The sequence below is a fragment of the Scatophagus argus genome, chromosome 14 (genome assembly GCF_020382885.2).
Source record: "Scatophagus argus isolate fScaArg1 chromosome 14, fScaArg1.pri, whole genome shotgun sequence".
Lineage (NCBI taxonomy): Eukaryota > Metazoa > Chordata > Actinopteri > Scatophagidae > Scatophagus > Scatophagus argus.
Window position 1 is genome coordinate 9035298 of NC_058506.1, and position 24915 is coordinate 9060212.

Here is a 24915-nt window from a genome sequence, read left to right on the forward strand (position 1 = left end):
AAAATAAAAAATAAAAAGCATGCTAAGTAGCACAGACCTGAATCCCGGTGGCAAATCTCTAACTGGCTAAGTCTACTCCGTGCAATGAGAGAGGGACCTCACCTGCAACGTCATTATCGGCCCATAGACAACCCATCAAAGCACAAGCCCCAGTGCAGTTGCATCTAATAAATAAATAAGTTTTTTTGACTTAACTTCCAAGCTAACTAATACACGTTCATCTACTAATTACAGTACTGTTGGACTCTTGTTCCTATCAAACTCCTTTCTAATCTGGGCTTCATTAATTCCTATTAAGATCTCCAGCTCAGACTCCACCTGCCGCTTTGTGGCATTAATTACTCCTCATACAGCCATACTTCGCACGGTGAGGGCTGTGACTCCATGTCTGTGTATGAGGGTGGATGCTCAGTGCGAACCCAGCCTGTGCGGACACCAGTAGTAGTCTGTGCGTTGTTCTGCTCTGCTCTCGATGGTGCTGGGATGTATTTTGAAAGGAGGGGTCGAGCAGCAGCGACCCACCAGCATCACGGTCCCTGAGCCTGACATGAATGACAAGTAAAAGAGCTCTTTCAGGCGCGCAAATAGCACAGGAATGTGCGTAAGTCTGTTGGGCTACGCTCAGGCGTCTCAAAACGACATTTTGGACCTTTTGGACCTACCTCGTTTTGTTTCCAAACTCCCAGCACAGAAGAAATAAGAGCGCCTTTGATTTGTGTCTTATTTAAGGTTCAACTTTTAATTCTTTTTTAAAAAAAAAAAAAAAAAAAAATTGGGGTGGAGTGGGTTTGTTGGGAGTGTTTCTCTTTTGTCAAGCGTGAACAAGACAAACTTCTACCATGGCACTGGTTATGGAGCCTGTGAGCAAGTGGAGCTCCAGTCAAGTGGTTGACTGGATGAAAGGTAAGGCTTCGTGCACGATGAGCCAAACTGTGGCTGTATTGCAATGAATATACTGTTGCGCTGCTAGTCTAAACGCATTTCAACACAGATTCACTCGAGATGCCAAGAGGGAACAAAAACACCTGCTGAGCCTCGGGTTTTCCTTCATTGGCATGCGGCTTCTAAAGCCTTTTTAATTACAGCCTGAAATCATTTGATCGATTTTTTTCGGGGAGTTTTCACTGTGGAGACGACTTGTCCTCTCACACCAACATGTTCTCCAGAGCCTAACATAACCAAACACCACAAAACGCTTTAAAACCATTGTGTCCTGCGGTGGTTATTGTTAACGCGGAGCTGCCTCGCAGGAAGCTGGGAAACACAGCAGAGATCCAGTAATTACACAAGAATAATTACCCTTCTCATTGGATCTGCCGATACAGTCTGTATTTTAAGGGGGGGTTGAAGTTATCGATCAGTGTTTATCTGTGCAATGAATAAAAAAAAGGCTATCACAGCTGTACAGTATGAGGGCTTGGGCAACCATCTGTGCGAAATGTTGATCCACAGATGTTCTAAGTCATTAAGAAGTCACGGCTGACTTGGAAAAGCATCGTGTAAGACTGGCTTAAATGGTCTTAACCCCTCTTAATGCATTGAAACCCAAGGTGATGCTCATCCATTTAAGAGCGTATTAGCCCTGACTTCAAGTTAGACATGTTTTTAGGCAGAAGAGCATTTTAATGTTAATCACAGCATCTCTTCGTGTGACAAATAAGGCTCAGACAGGATCTGGTTTGGTGATTCATGCGCTTGAAACTAGCCTTAACTGTAATCAGTGGAGGCCTGAACATTCACTTTAAGTTGGAAAGATTAATATGCTGTTGATAAAATGACTCATTCATAAGATTTGGTAGCTGTGTTTGCAGGAGAGGGTCAGCAGGAGGTAAACTGACTGCTCAAGACCCATAAAGGGCCCAGGTGAGCCTGTCAGGATACAGATAACTCATTAGTCATTGATTTGTTGTTGTTGTTTTTTTTTTTTTTGCATGACTGATTACCACTGGCAGTCTGTTACTGTCAAATGTGTGCAAAACATGAGGGGAGATGATCAGCTCAGTAGGAGGATGCTGTACGAGTCTGTGCGTTTGTCTCTTAGTACGGTAATTGTTTCAGTATTGTGTGTTGTTTTGCAGAGCCACGTGCTCACGTGTCAGGCCGCAGCCCTTCAGAGATGCTTCGGTTGTAACATACACATACATCACATACATCTTTACTGCCTCAACGCACACACACACACACACACACACAGAGACTTAGTCATAATTCTAAGCCTGAAGGCCATTTTCTGCTGGCTCAGACACACTATGATTGCAAAGATCAAACCTCTCTTAGTATGAGTTATATGGAACAAATCGTACCTGAATCTGATGCTGCCTTTTAAACCGGGTGTTTTTGTTAAGTATGCTGGCTCAGGAAAGACACAAAAGGCAGGTGTGTATAGCAGCTTCATGTAGAATTCATACAGACAAAGGGGACACAGAGACGTTAAAATGTGGAAAAAGGCGAAGACAGAGTGACCACAACAGTTCACATGAGATCTAAGATGATCCGTAAATAAGCTGGTTGCACACGTGAGTAACGTTGGGAGCGAGGAGCGGAGATTGGATATGAGAGAAGGCTCTTCAGTGTCCCACATCTGACAAGTGGAGCAGAGACGATTCTGTGCCCACAGCCCAGTAATGGTAATTTAAAGTGAGGGACGGAGTGGCACTGAGAGACACTGAGGGAGAGGAAACGGACAGAGAGGAGGAGGAGGGGCTCGTTCCCGTCTCTCATCCATTCTCAGCTCCTGAGGACTGGCAGCGTTTTTTCGTTAGCATTCACAGGTTCCATTATTAGCATGCCGCTCCGTGATGTCACTGGAGGCCAAATAGGGGCACCCTGTGACCTTCCCACAATCCCTCTCTCCACCCCCCAGTTAATGTTTTGTGGGAGCAAGACGCTCTATTCTCAGCTGCGACAAAGCCGCTTTAAAGGCGAGATTCTCGTCACAAAAGAGAAAAGAATTCCAGCTTTGACTGAAAATTTGTTCTTGATGAGTGCATGGTAGCTGTGCAAACACATGTGATAGGTGCACTTCAGTGTTGTTTTTTTATGAGTTGAATGTGAGGCACAGATCTAATGCAGGCTTAGTATAATCTTTTCCTGACAGTGTGCATTAACATAATTCATGTTTTGTGAAGTTTATCAGTTTTATCTTTGTTCCCTGTCAGTCTTCTTTGCTCTCCCTTGCTTCATCTGGCAACACACTGACAGTGATCAATGACAAGTCAGATTAACATAAATCCATGATAACAATGCTAACAGGCTTAAATATCTGCTTTACCTCACATTATCAGTGGATTATCAGTGCTGTGCTTTTAATTTCTCCTCAGCGTTCCTGATAATCTGACTTGTGCATAAAACGGACAGAAAAATTGATGTAGAGGAGATTACTCCATTACATCCAGTGCAATCAGCAAAGTATCCTTCATCTAGATGGGCTGACTGTCATATGATGCAACAGTCAGAATGGGGCAAGTATAAAATAAGATATAACATTTTGCTTTCAAACGAGAAACCGCCAAACTTCAACAAATGACATTAATTTTTACAGCACTCATCAAAACAGTGCGACGTGATGCCTCCCAGTATCATTTAAAATTGCCAAATTTTGTGTGTGGTTTTTAATTATTGCTAATTAAATCAGCAGATAGCAAAGTTGGATAGATGTCTCATGCTACCACTTTGTCACTTTTTTGGAAAGCATCACGTCCTCTGTTCACTTATTTCTTCATTTGGTCCTGCAGTCAAGGAGAATCCCTGCCAAAACCCTGCGTCATGGTTTCTATGGCAACATGGGGAATACTTCATTGACATAATGAGTCTCAATTAACTTGGTAAAGAGACCGATTAGTTAAGCCTTTAAATTTTATGCAGACCCGTGAAGCTCCCTATGTTTCCTCCCCACCATTTAGCTTCCAGCTAAACCCAGTCTGAATGCTTGATCAGGTTTAGGCACAGCACTGAGTCACATGTACATGATTGGTTCACAGCGATGAAAAGAGGAGATGAGCAAAGAGTTGTCATTGTGTGCATCTGTGTGTGTGTGGTTGTGTGTGTGTGTGTGTGTGTCCCCTCGCACTGAGAAGATGGAAACAGACCGAGTGTATAGAAAGAGCCTTACAAAGGCTACTCTCTCTGTCTCCAGTGGTGAAAGGATCACCAGTTAGCATGCAGAGCACTTTCTACTGACATTCTGCTGCGTTATATATAAACATATAGATGAGGCAGAGCTGAAATGATTAGACACTTAATCCGGTAGTCAATATATCAGCAACTGTTTTAATAATAATAATAATCATCAAGTGATTTTTAAACTAAAATGTATTTCCTGCAGCTTCTACTCTATGATACGACTCGTGAATATCTTTAGGTTTTTTGGACTGTTGGTTGGAAAAAAAACAAGTTACTATTTTGTGACATTTTTGATGAAAATGGAAAAAAAAAAAAAAACAAACAAGCAAAAGAAATGTCAGATTAACTGCTCTAAAATGAGTTTTAGTTTTTTATATAAATAGTGTGTTTGCTTGATATGAAAGTAAATAAAATCAAAAGTAAAGATAATTTGCTGTTCAGTTGTTTGTATCCTCCGTATGCACATTGTTAAGGCAGTGACAGGAAGCTACGAGTACGGAGGGTGGACACAATGTCATTAACACCTATAGAAAATAGGAGCGCTTTACAATGTTTCTGAAATAAATGCAGTGTGCAGATTACATGCAAATTATATTGATTTTTATGTTAGAGAAAGGTCCATTTAAGAATTTCTTTATGATGCTCTGTATCAGACTGAATTCTTTTGTAAGAGGATTTTATGCCTGTGCAGGCCTAAATGCAGTTAGCGGTTTCAAACCTCATGCTGATACGGTGAAAACCGTCGATGCAGACAAGAGATGCAGAAGCACTCAATTTGTTTGAGCCTGCTGCACTTCATCAGCTGCTTCACTAAAAGACTTCACACCTGCTGTAGCTCTGAGAGATGTAAAACAAGCTGAGCAGAGACACACAGCCCCCTTTTTATTGAGAGCTTGTTCTAGTTTAAAGCTGAAAATGCACCCCAGGACAGTTGATGAGGGGGAATCTGTCAGATTTCCTGTCAGATACGGACTGTTTCGCACTTAGGACATAACAAAATACAACCTGTGCTCACACTTTAGAGATTTTCAGCACATATTCTGGCAAGGAAAGTGATATCAAGCCCTATCAGAACACATTATGCAAATGACAGTTTCACAAGAAATCAGAAAATCTGATGCCGCCGGCCAGCAAAATTTTCACCTTGTCATGGTGTACTGAAACTTTCCCTGTCGTCCTGTGTGGGTCCCATAGGCCTGGACGACTGCCTGCAGCAGTACATCAAGACCTTCGAGAGGGAGAAAGTAGGGGGGGACCAGCTGCTGCGTATCACCCACCAGGAGCTGGAGGATCTGGGAGTGTCCAGAATCGGCCACCAGGAGCTCATACTGGAGGCTGTGGACTTACTCTGTGCTCTGGTGAGTACAAGCCCACGCTGTCTTCCTACTACTCAGTACTGTCACTTCAAAGAGTCTCAGACCACTGCTGTTGGATCAAGTTTCTGTAGCGCATTTGGTGCCTCATCAGTTTGTCAAGTGTTTTCAAAATTCACTGGATTAAACCCAAAAATGTTGTGTTATGAAGGTAAGAAATAAGGTTTGTCTGTTAGTTTTGGATATGTGAGATTTCAGAGAGTGAGAATATGTTACAAAAGCTTTAAACATCACTACAGGGGAAATGCTGTACCTTGCCTCAGTGTTCACACATCACAGAAACATCTACCAGAGTTAATAATCTGGCCAAAATATGCTCTGCAGGCAAATCTTACAGCTGTCATTACTGCTGACATGGATTACAGCCTCCTCTTCAAGTGATTTCTGTTCTCAGTCGCAGAAACATGAGTTTTACGTGTGTCAGTGTGATCGACTGCTGCTCTGTCACTGCAGAGACCTCAGCCCTGTGTCACCTGGCCTTTCAGGTCAGCGGGATCAAAGTGACATGAGAAATCCAATGACATGCCATAATACTTTTGCAAATAACTCCTGTCTCTGGATATGTGCTTATGATGCTCTTTAAAATGCATTCACCTGGAAAAGCTGCTGTGTATTCAAGTCTTTTTTTTTACCGTCATGTGGCACTAAATAACCTGAACTCTGGAAAATCCCTTTTTCCAATTATTCATTTTTCGTTATTCATTTGTACGTTTCATTAAATGTCCAAAAATAAGGGAAAGTGGCGGTTAGATCTTGGTCGTCTAAAATGACATCTTCAATTAATTAATTACTTAATTAATTAAATAATTAATTTATATTTATTTTTTTGTTATTTAATTAATTAATTAATTTATTTTTACAGCAGTATGATACTAAGAAAATCTTCAAAATCGGGAAGCTGAATATTAGGCAGTATTTGATTTAATTGACTTGTATAGGCTAGTTTCAAAATATTTGGTCATAATGAATCTGTCGACTAAGTGCTTCAGCTGTTCTGCATCTACTTGCTGGCGCCTACTGTAGTGACAGGATGCTGTTTATTTGAGATGATAGAAATTAGAAGTTAAAGTGGAAACAGTCTCGCCATTGTTACAAAGTCAACCTCATTGCTTTGCTTTTTCCTCAGAGTCACAGCTACCAACAACACAGGACAAAAACAGGAGTTCATTCATTCATTTCAGTCTGTAATGGACACATGAGGGCAGACAGAGATTGTGCCAGGCTGCCAGCCTGACTGCATCACCAGTCAGCCTTCTGTTTTCTGAGACGTTTTCTACCCGGTGGCAGACAAAATAGCGCAATAAAGTTTATAGGCAGACAGTCTAAATGCTGATGGTGTTATTATTCTATAGCCTTTGCATTGTGCAGTCAGCAGTTATTTCAAAATGTTATCTTAAAGCGAAAACATTTTCCCAGTTTAACTTTGCAGTTAGAAAATGTTCACAATGTTTACTAACAAGTGCAATTTAATTAAATTCATATGCTAATGTAACTGTAAAGCTTTCATTAGTATTTGAGGAATTTTTTGAATTGGTTGGAGGCGAGTCATAAACCTGTGGTACACCTCTGATTGTTTTTGATGGGACAGTCAGACGAGCAGAACTTATACGCTCATATTCCCAACCAATTTGATGTTCATATACAAAAATACATGTCTATGATGGTGTTAAATGTGAACACTTTCACTGTGAAAATATTAAAGGAGAAGATGGCATGGGGATGAATGAGACATGGTGAAGGCTGGAAGGATGGTGGAATAGAGATGAAGATGTGTTTGCCCGAGAGACGCATAGTGAGGCTGGATGGAGATTTAGTGGACTGAGGTCACAGATGCAATCTGAATCTAAAGTCCTCTCATCCTGCCTCGCTGCACGGGGGGCCTTGCCTCAGCCCCAAAGCTCTTTACGTAACTGGGATTTAGTTTTAAGTCTCTCAGGCACTGCTGTATTAAATATGATTAGTGGTCCTCCTGCCGTGTTCTCCCCTCCCAAGAAACTCTGATGTGACAGACGCTCACAGGCCTGCATGTGCAGTTCGCCGTACTCCGCCATCCCTAGACATGCAAAGTGACAGCTGGAGTGGAGCGGGGCAGGAAGTACGGGTCTGTGGTTTCATTCCTCACATGTTTGAGTAGCATCTTCTACAGTGCAACAAGGTGGGATCCTCTGCCAGGGGTCCTTTTGTCCATGGAGAAATGTCAGTTTCTGCCTCCACGCTGCTAGAAATTCTTGGGATGCATGCAAAACAAACACTAACAAACTGGTCAAACAGAGTGAATTTACTTTCCTCTCTACTCTAGAATTATGGGCTGGAGACTGAGAATCTAAAAACGCTTTCTCATAAGCTGAATGCATCTGCCAAGAACCTGCAGAACTTCATCACAGGCAGGCGGCGCAGCGGCCATTACGACGGCCGAGCCACCCGCAAGCTGCCCAATGACTTTCTTACCTCCGTGGTGGACCTGATTGCTGCAGCCAAAAGCCTTCTGGCGTGGCTCGACAGGTGAGATTTGCAAAAAGGTGCCCCTATAATATAATTAAACATGTTGAAATATGTACTTAAACGTTTTGGAAACACACATTCATGCGCACATGTTGTTATGTTCATGCACATATTCTCTTAAGTTTTTGAAGTTCAGTGTGAAAGTATTAACAGTTTCAATTGTGTTTTCAAGTAAAAAAATATTGACTCTGGATTGATCTGGAATTGATATGATGGACTTCTTGAATTTTACATTTTCATTTACATTTGAGACCATCATGTGGTGGGTTTTGGGAGATTTTACCACGTACAAACCGATTTTGTTTTAAGTGTTATGTCCATGACCAATCAGCTGACAAGAAAAGATGAGTAAAGGGCTTATATAAGTAGATTTTGACAGGGTGGCCAAAAAGGCACTGAGCAAATCTATTTATATGTTGCTTTATCCCCTCCTTCTCTGTGGGATTCTGCCAATGTGTTTGTGTCTGTCTGTGTGTGTGTGTGTGTGTGTGTTTGATGAATTTGGAAGTTCAGAGCAGACAGCATTCAACAAAAATAACAAAATGAATCGCTGCCTCTTTTCCCATATAAACATCATCTACATAATATACAGCATTCATTCTGATTAAAATTCAATAAGCTGTGTTTCATGTGCATGTTTGAATGCATCATCACTTGTAAACACTAAATATGACTCTGTAGTCGTGTGCTCCGGATTACAGAGAAGTGGAAATGAATATAAATGATTTTGAGTGATTTTTAGGCTGAATTATATGTCCATTTTGCACATTTTATTCTTCGAAATCTGATCTCACATGCATTAAAAACTCAAATGTTGATAGAAATTGATAGACTTAATAGACCAGTGACTTAGTCTCAAAGGACGGATGATCTAATGGTTCATTCCAGGTGCTCCTTCTTTTTCAGGTCTCCATTTGCAGCAGTGGCAGATTACTCCGTCACCCGAAACAATGTGATCCAGCTATGTCTCGAGCTCACTACAATTGTACAACAGGTAAATAAACTGACTTGACAGTGTTATGGTGATGCCAAAATGCATTACATTGTCTTACCTGTGGTGGCCTTAAAGTTTCGAGATATTTGAGAGTTTTAGAAACGTCTGCACATGATGCATGCACTGTGTTATATGTGTAAGTGCTCTTTAAAGCATTTCAGAAACAATTTGTTTCTTACTTACAGAGAAAACTGAAGCAGCATTTTGTTAATTCCTTGTATACACATCCAATCTGGAGCTTCTATAGCTTGTTTATTTTGCACAAATGAAAGGTTCAAACAACTGAAGATTAACATGAGTATGAAGTTCTGCAGTCAGTTTAACTGATAAAATGTCATTAACTTACATGTAACTACTTGGATCAACTAATTACCTTTCCGTTTATGCACACATTTTCTAGTTTTATGAATTTCCCCTGCGGTTGACTTTGGTAAATACGAGTATTTTAAGGGAAAATCTGGTATTTTTAAAACTGGGTCCTGTATTTATATAATTTGATGTAAATATTGAGTTTGAATAAGTGTAATTGTTTCATTTGAATAAGGCTGACTCTGTGTTAAAAATACTGTTTCTGTAAATGGAGTCTGGAGTGGACTTGGAAAGAGTCAAATTCCGACTGTTTCTCTTTAAACAAAAGGATGAAGAATCCTTTCTGTAATGCTGTCAGACACTTAGAATAACAAACTCAGCCTGTCAGGGACAAAAACAAGAACTTTTAATGGGCGTAATGGAAGTTGCCCATAAGGACTACGTTGCAGCCCCTGTTGCAGCTGCTGGCTGAGGTGATCTACCAGACTGATTCTAAAACTTTTTGTTCCTGTTTGTCAGTTACCACGCATCCATCCATCCATTTTCTGTAACGCTTATCCATCGGGGTCGCGAGGGGAGAGGGGCTGGAGCCTATCCTGTCAGTTACAGACCAATATATGTAAACATGGGGCCCAAGTATAAAAATATCTGAATTTCCCTTTGAAGTTGCACTGTTTTTACTGCTTTACTGTACTGCTTTACTGTACCGTCACAATACTGTCACATGAAGCATCGCCTCTTTCAGCCACAGTAGAAATACATATCAAAATGTTTTCAAAATTAAACACTTGATAAGATCAAACATGAGAATATTCTCACAACACAAGACATTAATGCCAGTGTATTTATCTTTGACATATAAATGCTGACAATCACAGTCACCCCTGTATGACCCTGAAAGATCAGTAAATGAGAAAAGTGATGCTTAATAGGTTTTAGGACAGTCTCTCTGGAGGATAATTTTTATATGGAGTTGAGAGAAAAATCTAAGTGGGAAAAATGAAAGGTGGGAGTGAAAAAGGCTGAGTGAGAGAGCTGAAGGCTGAGAGAGGAAAACTAGCAAAGAGAGAGAGAGAGAGAGAGAGACATGCCTCCGCACTGGTGATTCATTTGTTTTGTGTTTGTGCATGTCTGTGTGGGAGTGTTGGGGGTTATAGGTGCCAAGCTGCTCGGTTTTTGCTTATATCCACCTACAGCCGAAATGCCAATAATAACTCCATTTTGACACATTCTCTTGAGGTAACAGTGCTCTCTGAATGTTCCCCAGGACTGCTCTGTGTATGAAACAGAAAACAAAATCCTGCATGTGGTGAGTTGCTGACTTTATGACACTGTCAGGAATGTAAATGAAGCTATAATGCACACATTTTGAGATTTGATGCATTCATCTGTAATATGTCCTCCCCAGTGTAAAACGCTGTCTGGAGTGTGTGACCACATTATCTCTCTGTCGTCGGATCCCATGGTGTCCCAGGCGGCACACCTGGAAGTTGTGCAGCTCGCCAACATAAAATCCACTGAAGGACTGGTAAGACCCTCAGTCAGACCTAAAGCAACACATTAACACATTAATAATAAAAAATATTGAAATAACTAAACAATTAATATTATAATATATTATGTATTAGATATATTTATTTTATATTCATATTTGATACTTTCTAATACATAATATTTATGTATTAGAAAATGACTGTAGTGCAGAAACTGTGCGATTAGTCAGTAGTTAAAATGATAGCAGAAAAGAGGTTTTTAAGAGGTCATGGATGGAGAAGCTAATGTAACAGCTGGTATACTAAATAATAAATATTTGATTGTATTGATGTTGTAAAGTTCAGTAATACTTTCAGTATAGCCACATACAAGTTTCATTATAACTAACCCGCCTTTCCATGTACTGTCATGTCTAATGTCCAGTGGTTCATTTTAATATGTGGCCAATTATCAAACAAAATTGAAGACTCAGTAAACACAGAAACATGTGATTACTTCCCGGTGGACTGTGAAGAGTGGTGCACACTGTTTGTGTCACATACAGCGGGAGTTTCCACAATACAAAAGAATTAGTGAATACAAAGCAATTTGTCTCCAAATACCTTTTGCAGAGGTTGTAAAATGCATTTTCATTGAAATATACAGTATTTTCCATACAACAAATTATGACATAAAAAGCACATAATTTAATTGCAGATTCCCTTTGATGGCCTTACAGTATGTGTGCAATTTAGCGGCTTATAAATTAAAAGGATTTTCGTTGCTCCTTCCACGCTGCACTCGGACTCTGTTTCATGGTAAACACAACAAACAGGAAGAAGCACACAAGCCCAGGACCCTCACTACATATGTGACACCTCAACAGCAGACTATCATTATATTTTATTTTTTTCATCATTAACATTTGAACACAGTTTAATAGAATTAAAAAATATCAAGATGTTAAATTGTTTTCCAGGTTTCATGAAATGAACAGAGGAAAAAGCCATCTAAAAAGTAACGTACAAAGCTACTAACATTGCTGAATGGTGGAGAGACGTACTAATTACAGACAGCATGATTCTGACAGCATATTGACTTCTCTTTGATTCAGATACGGCATGTGCAAATTATCTTGCAGAATGTATCTCACTCACTGCAAAAATAGTTAACTCAGTTGCTCAATCAATAACACTAACTCTGCCTGATCACTTTCTTCCAGTTTCATCACAATTTGTTTGTTTTTTTAACTTTTTCTTCTGTGTTTCAAACACCACACCTATGTATGTTTTGGGGCCAGGTGGAAAGGCTGTTTACTGAAAGGATTGGTGAACCCAAATTACAAAAAAACCAAACAAACAACAAAAAAAACCCAGCATATTTGCCTCTAGATTTCTGAACCGTGAAATTGCTTTAGGTGTTATTGCCCAGGTTTGTATATATTTAGAACTTCGGTCTTCACTTAATCAGTGTAATTGAAGGGAATTTCATTTGCTTACAGCTTTGAAGAACTGTGTAAAAAAATGAAGACACATCTCTTCCCAGAAACAGTGTCCACTGTTGCTGAGGTTATCATAAAGGCCACGCTGTTAGCAGGTTTTCATCCAGTTATTCAGTGTGCTTTTGGAAGGTAGCTCTTGAATTTTTAAATTGGCACTTATGGCATCATTTCACATTTTAAAACAATATGGATACTGAGGCTCTGTGTGCCATTGTACTGACCAGTATCTCGTGGAGCTCACTGCAGCTGTCCCAAAACTGGGTTTTGCTGAGCTCGTGGGCTTATGAGTCAGCTGATTAAAATGAACATGAAAAGGACACACTGACCGTGCTGAAATATGCAAATACCAAATACAAAATTTTGTGGAATGCAATGCAAGAGAATGACTGTATGTATTCTATGTACTTTCTTTTGGGTCCAGTGTAGTAAACTGTAGTGTTAAGCAGCAGAGAAGACCCTTCTTTTTGCCATCACTGTATCACCATCAGCCCTTGGTTGAACTCCATTTTGCTCTGACCTACACTCAGGCGCAAGTGCCCTGCTTGGGGCCACAATAAAAGCTCCACCCCCCACTCAAATGCTAGCAGGGGGCATGGAAGTTCTCTCATCCGTTCAGTGAAACCTGAACACAACATAGGACCAAGTGGCCTAAAAATAAACCTCTTGCACTCATCTTGAAGACTGGCATGCTGCTTCTGTGTATCTGTGTGTGTGTGTGTATGCACATGCACATCAGTGTGTGTGAGCGTGTGTCTGAGTGCGTGTTTGTACGTGTGTGTCTTTGTGATGCACTTTAGACCCCTTTTAATGAAAACTGTGAGTCCTACCTTCTCTGCGACAGACAAAAGAGCATTTGGAGATAAATAATCCTCCATGTTTTATTCAGTCTGCTTTCAGGAGCATTTGAGTGAGACTCACTACATGACATTAATTCAGATTTTGCTGCTGCTAAAAAGTAATTGAGATAAACCGAAGCTCCTGCAAGCAGATGAAAACAAATGCAAAGACTTGCAAATATGTGATGATCACGATCTCTTTTGTTACAAAAGCCTTATGTTAAAGTATGCTTTACAATGTAATAATTTATACTCCTGATGTCTTCCCACAGGGCATGTATATCAAATCAACATATGACGGTTTGCATGTAATCACCGGGACGACAGAAGGAGTAAGTGCAAGCCTGTCTGTGTTCACCTATGTAGACCTCAGCCTCAGTGCTCACTGACTTGTGCTGTAACATGCAGAGTGAGGTGGTTGTATCAAGCTGTGTCAACACACTGAAATGGAGCAGCGGCTAATGACCTCTCTTTCTAACCATCAGTCCCTGGCTGACCGCTGTAAGAAAATCCACGCAGGAGATGAAGTCATTCAGGTCAATCATCAGACGGTGGTAAGAATATATATATATATATATTTTTCCCTTTTTTTGCCTGAATTTGCGTGTGATTATTTCTGAGCATTTCCAAATTGTTTATACAAATGTATGTTTAATTCACACAGAAATACCTGCCATAGATTGCGTAAATGCTGTGAACGTGTATGTGGTTCCTTTATACACACTCATATCTGTGTTGCATCTGTGGCCCACTGCAGCAGCACTAGACCTGTTACTGTGTAAGTGGCTGCGTGTAGTGCCTCTTGTAGGTAGTTTTCGAGGACGTGGATGCGTTGTGAGGATGGATAGGTTACTTCCCTCTTCACAGGGTCGTTTGGATGGTCAGTTGAAATCATTCAACTTGTGCTCACAAGAGCACTTCAGTCAATCAGGAGGTACCTGCTTAGGGCACTTAGCAAATTGTGAATAAAATAAAACAGCAAGATTTTTTTCATTGTGATTTCTGTTAAACACTTAGACACCATGATGCACCCGAAATTTCCTCCTTTTTTCCTCTTTTACCACCGTTGTTTTGGGCAGTTTTAATAACCTGCTGCAGAGCCCTGCTATCCCCAGTTTGTGAGGTTTTCAGTCAAGATGCTTTCTATTGCTCCTATGTTAGAGTTAACAAGAACTGGGAGTTGTGGTGTGGGAATTTATCCTTTTGCTTTTATTAAAGACAGAACAGGTGAAAGATAACAGAAAACAGAGGAAGGAGGGACTCGATTGGGGATGTTGCCTTTCATGTTTGGTGTTTTAAAACCCCTTGGTCACCAGGCCACCCAAGTTTATCCTTTGCTTGGGTCCGACCTCACATTATTCTTCGTTATGTCCCACTTCCACATGTCTTCTGATGAGAGAACTAGTCAAACAGACAAAATCTTCGATTTCTGCTAAGTTATAAAACAGCACAAACTGCCTGTTGCTCAGAAGTACATAGCATAGTATAAATCCGGTGGACATGAAAGCAAAAACTTCCAGTGGTGCAAAATTTAAATATAGCACCCTTTGTCTAAAATAATTGCTACTTGTGTGTGCAACAGCAAGACATATGATAATTACAGAGCTCAAGTCAGGTTCATTTCAGTCATTCTACTCACCCACTGAATGCAGCCATTTTTACAGAGAATAAGTGCAAATGCAGTGTTGATTTAACGTCAAGACTCTTTCATCTCGTTTGTGAAGCGTAGTTTAGAGCCTGCCAAAAGTGAGAGCAGGAAGGCAGGTGTCACTGCATGCTCCTCATGGGGAATAAAATCTGCCGTATCCCAGCAGTCAATGCAGGAAAAGCACAGGGATAAATAATTGGAGCTCAAAAGGCCATGCATACACAATATAATAAAAGGGTCCTGGACAACTAAATGGAACAGAGCCAGGATTCATGATATTTGATACACCTGTGCATTTCATGAAACATCTTGCTTTCATATACAGTTCAGCTTTTTCAGCTTGATTGCACCTGTCAGAACATGTCTTATATATCTTATATAATCTGATGTTACATTAATTTTTTTTATATTAGCTGGAAAAATGTGTACATACTGTATATATTATCAGTATGTGGTGTGGAGCTAGAGCACAGTTACAAAGGTGGATGCTGGGGAGGCGGTGGTGGAGAAAAGATGTCCTGCTGCACATGTCATGGTGCAGAAATGAGCAGCAGCTGAGTGAGTTTGACAGCTTAAGTGGGTGATGGCAATATGTAAACTCAGTTGACTCAGATGTCTGCTGCTCCAAAACTGTACTGTCACTCATAATGACTGCTATAACCAAGTAAAATACTCTTAACATATTGAATTTAGTGGCCCATAGGCCCATCAGAACAAATTCAGGATTTTTGGTTGTTAAAGAACATCCCGTTAGGAGGGGGCGTCAGCCAAGATAAAGCATTTAGAGGAACAAGAGGATAGTGGTGGCCCAGGATTCTTACAGAATCTCCTCTAGAAGATAAGAAACGTAGAGAAAAGTATTGAAAAGGTTTTAACAGCAGAGCAAGTGCAAAATAAATAAATAAATAAATGGAATAAAATAAATATGAGATATATATAAAAATTCAGGCCTGAGAGACAGCAGAACAAATGTCAAAGTTTGAAAAATACCATTAAAGAAACAGTCCAGGGATTTATAATAAAGGCAGCTGGGAGAAGTTCACTGGATTTCAGCCTGCTTTTCCATGGGAAGCAGATGATCTTAGAATGGCTGCTGAGGCAAAGGAGTTGCTTCAACCAAAGGAAATAAATGAAGGAGAAATCTTCAGAGGCGAAAGCTGCCTTGTGATTCAAGTTCATCTCAAGTGTGTGTATTATTAATATTATAACATGTGGAATAAGCTAAGAATAAGTCAAAGAAAAGAAAAAATGACAAAGTGTTTGGTGCTACTGACCACAACGCTGAAAGGCTATAAAAAAATAAAGATGTCATGTCAGAAATAAGTAACGTGATGCAGCACTGATGGAATCTCTGGTGCAGGAAGGGTCAATAAAGATGAAGGGCATGAAACACATGAAAAATCTCCATCCAGGACAGAACATTTAAACGCTGCAGAGTGTTACCAGAATCCTGAATGGGAAAAAATGCAAAATTACAAAACCCGTGGCATGAAACACATTAAAGCAGGACATCTTTACCAAGGCAGTGCAGCAGATATTGGAAAACAAGCTAAGAATCGGGGGGGTTTCTGCTTTAAATAAACACATTTTGTTTTGGCCAGACACAGCAAAACAATCTTTTCATCCAGGAATAAAGCAGGCTTTGGATTATGAAAGTGTCTGTTTCAGCCTGCCTGTCTCTTGCACTTTATGTGTGAAGAATTTCTGTGTAGTGGCTGTCAAGGTGAAAAATTATTAGGATAGGAACAAAGTGATTGCTAGGTCAATGCCTTGAAAAATGCTCACTTTCTCCGGCTGCTTGGAATACGCAAAATGTACTGAAATTCAGCGCAGCCAGCCAAGCAAGAGAGGATATTTTCTCCCCAAACTGGACCTGGCATATTTGGTTCAACTGCAGACAGGGTTTCTCTGGGTAGGATGTTTTTTTTTTCTTTTCTGCTAAATGTCATCAGAACTGGGTTAATGACTATTTACAAGGCATGCAGCTGTTCACGACACACAACATCAGGGTTTACCGCAACACGACATCGCCTGCAGATTGATATCACCAGAGGTTTACAAGAAGCCCTTTGGCATCCAGCTTTGCATTCAGCATCCTCATCAGAATGAACCTCAGAGGCTGTATGCTGTGCTGCCAGTTTACAAACATCAGGATACACATGTATTATTAAAATAACAATGGCACCTTCGATAAAGTGCCTGTTTGGCAACTTTCAGCATGAACTTGAATAAGCCATAAATAAAAATCACCCAAATAAGTCCTGAAAGTAATCTCTGAATCAGTCTCTAACTGGATGTTGAGTCTGAGTCATGGGGATGCCAGTGTATTGAGGAAGGCCTTATCACGTTATTGTTGTTTACTAGGTGGGCTGGCAGCTGAAAAACTTGGTGAACCTGTTGCGTGGGGACCCTGCAGGTGTCACCTTGACACTGAAGAAACGCCCACAGAGCACGCTCACGTCAACCCCTGCTCTGCTCAAGAACATGAGATGGAAACCGTTGGCTCTGCAAGTATGATGACCGCTCACATCCTCCACAGATATGTTTGTGTCCGTCTGTTTGTGTGCAGATATGTATTTGTACGTGTTTATCTCTGTGCTTCTCCTCTTACTTGTGTTAAAAATAAGACTGCACAGACTCTGGACACGAGACACCAAAATCTCAGCTCAGCCCATAAATAGATAAGATAAACAGAAGAGCAGCGAACTGAAGATCATGTTGCAATCTAATACAAGAGCCCTGAAAAAACATTAGCTTTGTAGAACTCAGTGTTCAGTTTTTTGTCTGAATGTTTTCAGGGACATCATTTTGTGCTATGAATAATTGTAGCTGCCGGGTTCACGCTGTGTATTGCACAGGTAATGTTTTTATTGTGTCCTACTAATTTGTTGAAGGCTCCAGCATCATTCATTCACAAGCTGACATTTCAGCCCTTTGTGGCATCTGTTGTCCTACTTGGGCCAAACCAGTTACATTATTAGGATTGTGTGCCTGAGCCAGAATGGGTGGAAATCAGAGGGATGTGTATTAATGTAGCCCAGCCTTTCTTTGAGTCCCAGGCCAGAAAAAGTCCCCCCCCCCCCCCCGCCGAGGCCCTGAAGCACAGTCCTGCTCAGCCTCCTCCCCTTTCACATCACATCCCCATCCTTCTTTTCCACCACCTAAATCAAATTTGCTCCCCTGCTGGCATTTTCTAGCGCAGAAAAGAGAAAAAAAAGCACATAGGAACTGTAATGTCTCCTGCTCAAAGATGTGACTAACATTAAGGATGTCAAGGTATGCTGTTAAGTTACTGAAAAGAACTGTGGAAGCCCTGAAGTGTTTCTGACACACATAATGGTCTTATGACGGAGCACATCTACTGATTATACATCACTGTTATTAGTCAGCTGTGAGTAATGCACATATGAACATATTAGCACACTTTGAGCAGTGATCAATTAATATTCTATTCTTGAAAGCGTTTTTTTTTTTTTGGAAGTCCATCTTTTATCACAACATCTTGTGGTTTAATTACTTCTCTTTCTCACTGACTACTCAGTGATGTTGACGATTTTCCAGCCCCCCCTATTTTTTATATCATAAATGTTCCAAGATTTTAAAAAGATATTGCGTTCATATTTTGTTGTAAAGATGTCACAAATAGGAGTATTTTCCGCACTACAAGGCGCACCGGATTATAAGGCGCACCTTCAATGAATGGCCTATTTTAAAACTGTTTTCATATATAAGGCGCACCGCATTATAAGGCGCATAGGATAGAAGCTACAGCAGTGGCTCGGATTGCGTTTTGCATCCACTAGATGGAGCTGCGCTAAAGGGAATGTCAACAAAACAGTCAGATAAGTCCGTCAAACTTTATTAATAGAATACAAACCAGCGTTCTGACAACTCCGTTCACTCCCAAAATGAATAAACAGCTGTGTTATTATTTTTCCCGAGGTAATGTCAGCGACGTAGTATTTTCGCGACACAGTTTATCTTTTAACAACAGCCAGGTATAACAGGTAGTGCAACATTTTCCTCGATTCAGTAAACACGTAAAAGAGTCTGATACCGTTACGGTAACTCAAACGAAAGTGCAATAACAATATAGTAACTCTCGATATAGTGCAAAGTAATAACAATATAACAACACCGTTCACTCCCAAAATGAATAAACAGCTGTGTTATTATTTTTCCCGAGGTAATGTCAGCGACGTAGTATTTTCGCGACACAGTTTATCTTTTAACAACAGCCAGGTATAACAGGTAGTGCAACATTTTCCTCGATTCAGTAAACACGTAAAAGAGTCTGATACCGTTACGGTAACTCAAACGAAAGTGCAATAACAATATAGTAACTCTCGATATAGTGCAAAGTAATAACAATATAACAACACCGTTCACTCCCAAAATGAATAAACAGCTGTGTTATTATTTTTCCCGAGGTAATGTCAGCGACGTAGTATTTTCGCGACACAGTTTATCTTTTAACAACAGCCAGGTATAACAGGTAGTGCAACATTTTCCTCGATTCAGTAAACACGTAAAAGAGTCTGATACCGTTACGGTAACTCAAACGAAAGTGCAATAACAATATAGTAACTCTCGAAATAATGCAAAGCAATAACCATTTAACAATAACTCAACGTTGCTCAAACGTTAATGTCCATATTCACAATATGATCAACCTTGTTCAGTTGTGAACACACCAAAGAAACACGTAAAGCTCACTTTATAGGTTCATTCCTCATCCACGAATCCCTCGAATTCTTCTTCTTCAGTGTCCGAATTGAACAGCTGGGCGAATACGGCATCCAACATGCCCGGCTCCGTCTCGTCAACGTCGTCATTATCCGAGTCAGTGTCGCTGCTGTTGTCCGGTAGTTCAGCGACGATTCCAGCCTTCCTGAAAGCTCGGACCACAGTTGAGACTGATATATCAGCCCAGGCATTTACGATCCACTGGCAGATAGTGGCGTACGTCGTTCGGCGCTGTCTCCGTCTTGGTGAACGTGTGTTCGCCTTCCGTCATCCACTGCTCCCACGCAGTTCGCAGTCTAGCTTTGAATGCCCTGTTGACACCAATATCTAGCGGTTGGAGTTCTTTTGTCAATCCACCCGGAATGACGGCAAGCACTGAATTAGTGTGCTTCACTTGTTTTTTGACTCCATCGGTGATATGGGAGCGCATGGAGTCGCAGATCAATAGGGACGGGGCTGTGTGAAAAAAGCCACCCGGTCTCTTGACGTAAATTTCCCTCAGCCACTCACTCATCTTTTCTTCGTCCATCCATCCCTTCGAGTTAGCCTTGATAACGACGCCGGCTGGAAAGTTTTCTTTTGGCAAGGTCTTCCTCTTGAAAATAACCATCGGTGGTAGTTTCTGGCCATTAGCCTGGCAAGCGAGAACTACAGTGAATGACGACTTCTCATTCCCTGTGGTGCGAACATTCACCGTACGTGCTCCCGTTTTATCCACAGTGCGGTTCACAGGAATATCAAAAGTGAGTGGAACCTCGTCCATGTTGATGATATGCTCCGGCCGGATCTTTTTTTCAGCGATCTTCTCTTTGCAGTATGCACGGAAAGTGGCCAGCTTTTCTTGATAGTCTTTCGGTAGTTGCTGCGAAACACTAGTGCGTGCGTGGATGGAGAGATTACGTCTTTTCATAAACCGATAACACCAGGAAGGACCGCCTCTAAATTCACTGATGTTAAGTTCGTGTGCTAGCACTGTTGCCTTCACTCGAATAGTGACTGTAGAGACACTTCTACTTGCTGCTCTCTGTTCAACAACCCACTGTTCGAGTTTGTCCTCTAACTGTGGCCATCTCGCTTTGTTCCCTCGGAAACTCTGTTTAGTCTTCTTTACCTGGCGCAGTTCATCTTGCTGCTTCCTCCACTTCCGCACCATTGACTCGTTAATGTTGAAGTGTCTCGCCGCTGCTCTGTTCCCATGTTCTACTGCATGACTGATAGCCTTCAGCTTGAACTCTGCGTCGTAAGCGTGTCTCTTGCAAGGAGCCATCTCGGGGTCTTCACACACACACACAAATGGTGTTGTACTGGAATTCCTCTTCGCCGTACCGGCGCTTAAATCTGTTAATTCGGCCACGCCCCCTGACTACGGTAGCCATGATTGACCAATATTGATCCACAGATAAGGCGCACTGTCGGATTTTGAGAAAATTGAAGGCTTTTAGGTGCGCCTTATAGTGCGGAAAATACGGTACTCACTTGACTGACCATTGGTGAAATCCAACAACCCTCATCAATGGAAGGAAGTCTCTGCTGCTAACTACTGGCACATGAGCTTGTTTTTGGAACCAACAGGCTAAAATTGAGATTTATTTAATTTATAACAATAGGAAACAAGAAAACAATTCCCCATAACAATGTCTGAAACCAAAAATCAGGACCTTGGACAGCAGCGGCATAAATGGCTGGGAAAGGTTCAGGACAGATGGAGCCAACAGTATGAGTTTACTGCTGCTGATACTGCCAAAAATACTGTGAGCACTTCATTTGTGTTTGTGTTGACTTTGAAAGACAGATTGTACAGCACTGACAATCAAAGCTTCATTTTATGTTGTCTTTCAACAACAGATTGTACAGCACTGATAATCATCTGTGTTGTTTATTCATGACAACCATTTATTTACCCCCCACTGCACACCACAGTGTAAAAGAGGACACTGGCAACCACAGACCGGTAGAACATCCACAGCAGTTTGCTGTAGATGTTGAAAGACCGCAGTGTCCTTAGGAAGTACAACCTGCTTTGTGTCTTCCCATACAGGTGGCTGGTGTGTGTTGTCCAGTCCAGTTTATTATCCAGCCACAGCCCAAGGTATTTGTATGATTCCACTGCATCCACCTCAGCTCCCTCTAGCAGAACTGGTCGCGGTCTTGGTCTGGACCTCCCAAAGTCAATGCCCAGCTCCTTAGTCTTAGAGGTGTTGAGCTGTAGGTGGTTAGTGTAACACCAGGCAGAAAGGTCCCTCACCAGGTCCCTCCTCTCTGTCATCCCTGATGCATCCAACGATGGCTATATCGTCGGCGTACATCTGGATGTGACACAGCTCCAAGTTGTAACAGAAGTCCATGGTGTACAGGGTGTAGAGAAGAGGGGCCTCCCTGTCTCTGCTCCTGAAGGCAGCCTCTTGCTGAGGACAGCTTTGACTTCCCGTGTTACCCATGGCTTGTTATTAGGGTAACAGCGGACAGTCTTGACAGGGGAGACCACGCCTGCGCAGGACTTCAGGTAGTCCGTCAGACAGTGTGTCAGCCCCTCTGTGTCCTCATCATGCAACTGTGAGCACTTCATTTGTGTTTGTGTTGTCTTTGAAAGACAGACTGTACAGCACTGACAATCGAAGCTTCATTTTATGTTGTCTTTCAACAACAGATTGTACAGCACTGATAATCATCTGTTTTGTTTATTCATGACAACCGTTTATAATGATCCCAGTCACGATAAAATAGAGTTATGGAGTTACCACCACAACTGTATCCTGACTGACATCTACATCTGTACAGCACAGCAGAAGAAAACAGATTTTGAAAGGGAATTGCCATTGACAACTTTTAATTGTGTTTTTGTTTACTCTCATTTTTTGTTTAATTAGTTTTATAGTTTAAAACCACACATATATATATATATACAGTATATATAGATTGATATATAGATAGATAGATATTGTATATGGTGTATATGGAGATATATATTCAAGTTTTTTTTTTCCTCCATATGGGAAATGGGAAAAACCGAAGCACTCGGAGAAAACCCCACAGAGCAGCACAGTGAGCACATGTGTACTTCTCACAGCCAGAAGGTGAAGGTCTGGAACTGAATCGTCACCTTGTCGCTGCGAGGCCACAGTGTTTAACACTGAGGCACCTGTACCGCTCTGAAACCTGAAGTCCCGCGTCATATCCAGGCTGAACAGTCTGTGCTACCAGCCCGACTGAGGCTGGCAGCACAGGGTGTTCAGCTGGACGTGAGGCGGGTCCTCGGTTCTCAGTAGACGTTTGTCACAGCAGACATTTTGACTTGTCATAGCAGGAGCCAGCATGGACAATACCAGCACCCTGCAAATGACCCATCTAAGCTGTCAAAATGTCTGCTGTGAAAAGGTCTTTCCACTCACTCACCCCGAGACCACAAGTGATCACTCTTAGCGGGGGACGGTGTTTGTGATCAGTGGTTTGTTAAGGCCTTAAACACACACCGGAAGAATCTTCTAATGCCGGTCTTCTTTGGTGGTGTCAGATGTCTCTTCAGAGCCTTACTTATGTGTGTGTAAATGAGCTCTTCCTGTAACAGCAGGTTTAGTTGGAGCAGCCTTACGCTTCCCATGTCCTCACGCAAGTCCTTGTACACCGCTTTGATAATCTTCTTAATGTGCTGTGGACTTGTCTTGACCGTAAAGTCAGAGCCTGCCATCTCTGTGAGAAGCGTCTTCTTCAGTGCCGTGATAATGGTTTTGATGACATCTAGAGACACGTGAACCCACTGATCTTTGAGAATCTGGCTAACCAGACCCGTCACAATAAGATGGCACAGTTTTTCCTGCTTTTGTACTTGGTCAACTATGGTTCCACCCGTAGCTTCATCGCACTCAGCTGCCCCATCGGTTGTAGGAGCTGGCGCTTCGTCGCACTCAGCTGCCTCACCGGCTGTAGGAGCTGGTGCTTCATCACACTCAGCTGCCTCACCGGCTGTAGGAGCTGGTGCTTCATTGCACTCAGCTGTTTCATCTGCTGTAAAAACTTCTTTGACCTCAGGGCTCAAATTGTCTCTTTCCTTCTGTAAACGACCCTCTGTGAGGGCTGGCAGATTGACCGCCTCTCTCTTGATCTTCCTCAGAGCCTTACTCACGGGGCCCCTCTTTCTCTCCAGTTCTTGTGCCTGCTGGTTGACCCAGTTCCACATCAGCTTCATGAAATAGTCCACTTCGCCGTTGATGAAGTCCATAATTTCCCGCCGTTGTCCTTTGGGCTGCAGGTTGTGGTACATCAAATTACTTATCCGTTTCTGGATAACTAAGCCTCTGCTGGAAATATCACTGGAAACTTTTTTGTAGAGGCACTCCTGAGGTGTGTCCTTTCTGTTCTCCTCATTCTCCGGTGGGATCATGCCCTCCACCACCCACTCCACCCCGTCAAGTAGCCTCACCAGTGATGTCTTTTCAGATGAATAGCAGCGACATTTTATCTTCAGATTGGCCAGAAGTTTAATGGCTGACTCCTTGGCAAATCTGAGCATGAAAAGGGTCTTAATCTTATTTCCCACCGATGTCCAGCAGGATGTTTTGACATTTGATTCAGACTCGCTCTCCAATTTGTTTTCTTCCATCAGGATGTCCAAAATCCCAGACGCTGCCTCGTCTGTATCGTGGGCGGCGTTGGACTCAAACTGTTTAAGCTCCTCCATCGGAATGTCCTCAGTGATGAGAGGGAGGACACTCTGCTCTTCGTCCAGGATGTTCTTGATTATGTCGATGGACGCAGAGACGAGGCTTCCCCGAGAGGAAGTTCTTTCAGCTTCTTCCTCTTCCAGAGAAGTTACGGGGGTCTCAAACGACAGCCCACCAACCTGCTCCGTCTGCATTTCCTCGGGCGTCTTCACTTGTTGACCGTTGTTGCCCGTGCAGGTCATCTTAGCTGCAAAGTTCTTCATGACTTTCAGCAGGTGTTTGACCATCGTCCGAATTCTGCGGGTGGAAGCCTTGGAGGACGTCTTACTTCCGTCGCTGCTGCCGGAAAGCTGGGAGTTCACTCGCTCCGCTACTTCTTCGGCTACCAGCTGTGTCACTTCCTCTGAGCTCTGGCAACAGATGTCCTCTGGGACACCCATCGCCTCACTCAGAGTCCGTGAAATAGCGTCACCCAGAGACTCGAGGACCTGCTCTTCAGTTACGGTGACGTCCCTCTGGGATCCGCCAGAGCTTTTACGTGATTTGGGAGGACTTTGCATCAAGTCGTTCCCCTCTGACAGGATCTGTTTCACTGCTTGAAGAATGCTTCTGGATACATTATCAATTATATCCACGCACATGTCAGTTATGATGTTTTTAATCTTACTGTCAGCAGAGCCCGATTCCAGTTTGGCCCACTGCGCTGCCGTCAGCTTGCCCAGGAACACCTGGACAAGTGGGCAAAGAGTCTCC

General features: G+C 42.0%; 1 protein-coding gene across 3 annotated transcripts in view; it reads left to right on the plus strand.

Annotated features, from left to right (window-relative positions):
- The first annotated feature begins 380 nt into the window (after positions 1–380).
- Positions 381–24915, plus strand: part of LOC124070791 (connector enhancer of kinase suppressor of ras 2-like) — a 35870-nt gene continuing 11335 nt past the window's right edge. For 2 of the 3 annotated variants that reach the window (XM_046411023.1, XM_046411024.1), the window contains exons 1-9: positions 381–903; positions 5317–5480; positions 7795–7997; positions 8886–8991; positions 10568–10609; positions 10709–10828; positions 13383–13442; positions 13596–13664; positions 17123–17269. In XM_046411023.1, the coding sequence (XP_046266979.1) occupies positions 840–903; positions 5317–5480; positions 7795–7997; positions 8886–8991; positions 10568–10609; positions 10709–10828; positions 13383–13442; positions 13596–13664; positions 17123–17269 (975 nt within the window). In that variant the 5' untranslated portion in view covers positions 381–839. The remainder of the gene's footprint in view (positions 904–5316; positions 5481–7794; positions 7998–8885; positions 8992–10567; positions 10610–10708; positions 10829–13382; positions 13443–13595; positions 13665–17122; positions 17270–24915) is intronic. The other variant, XM_046411025.1, reaches the window with a different exon arrangement.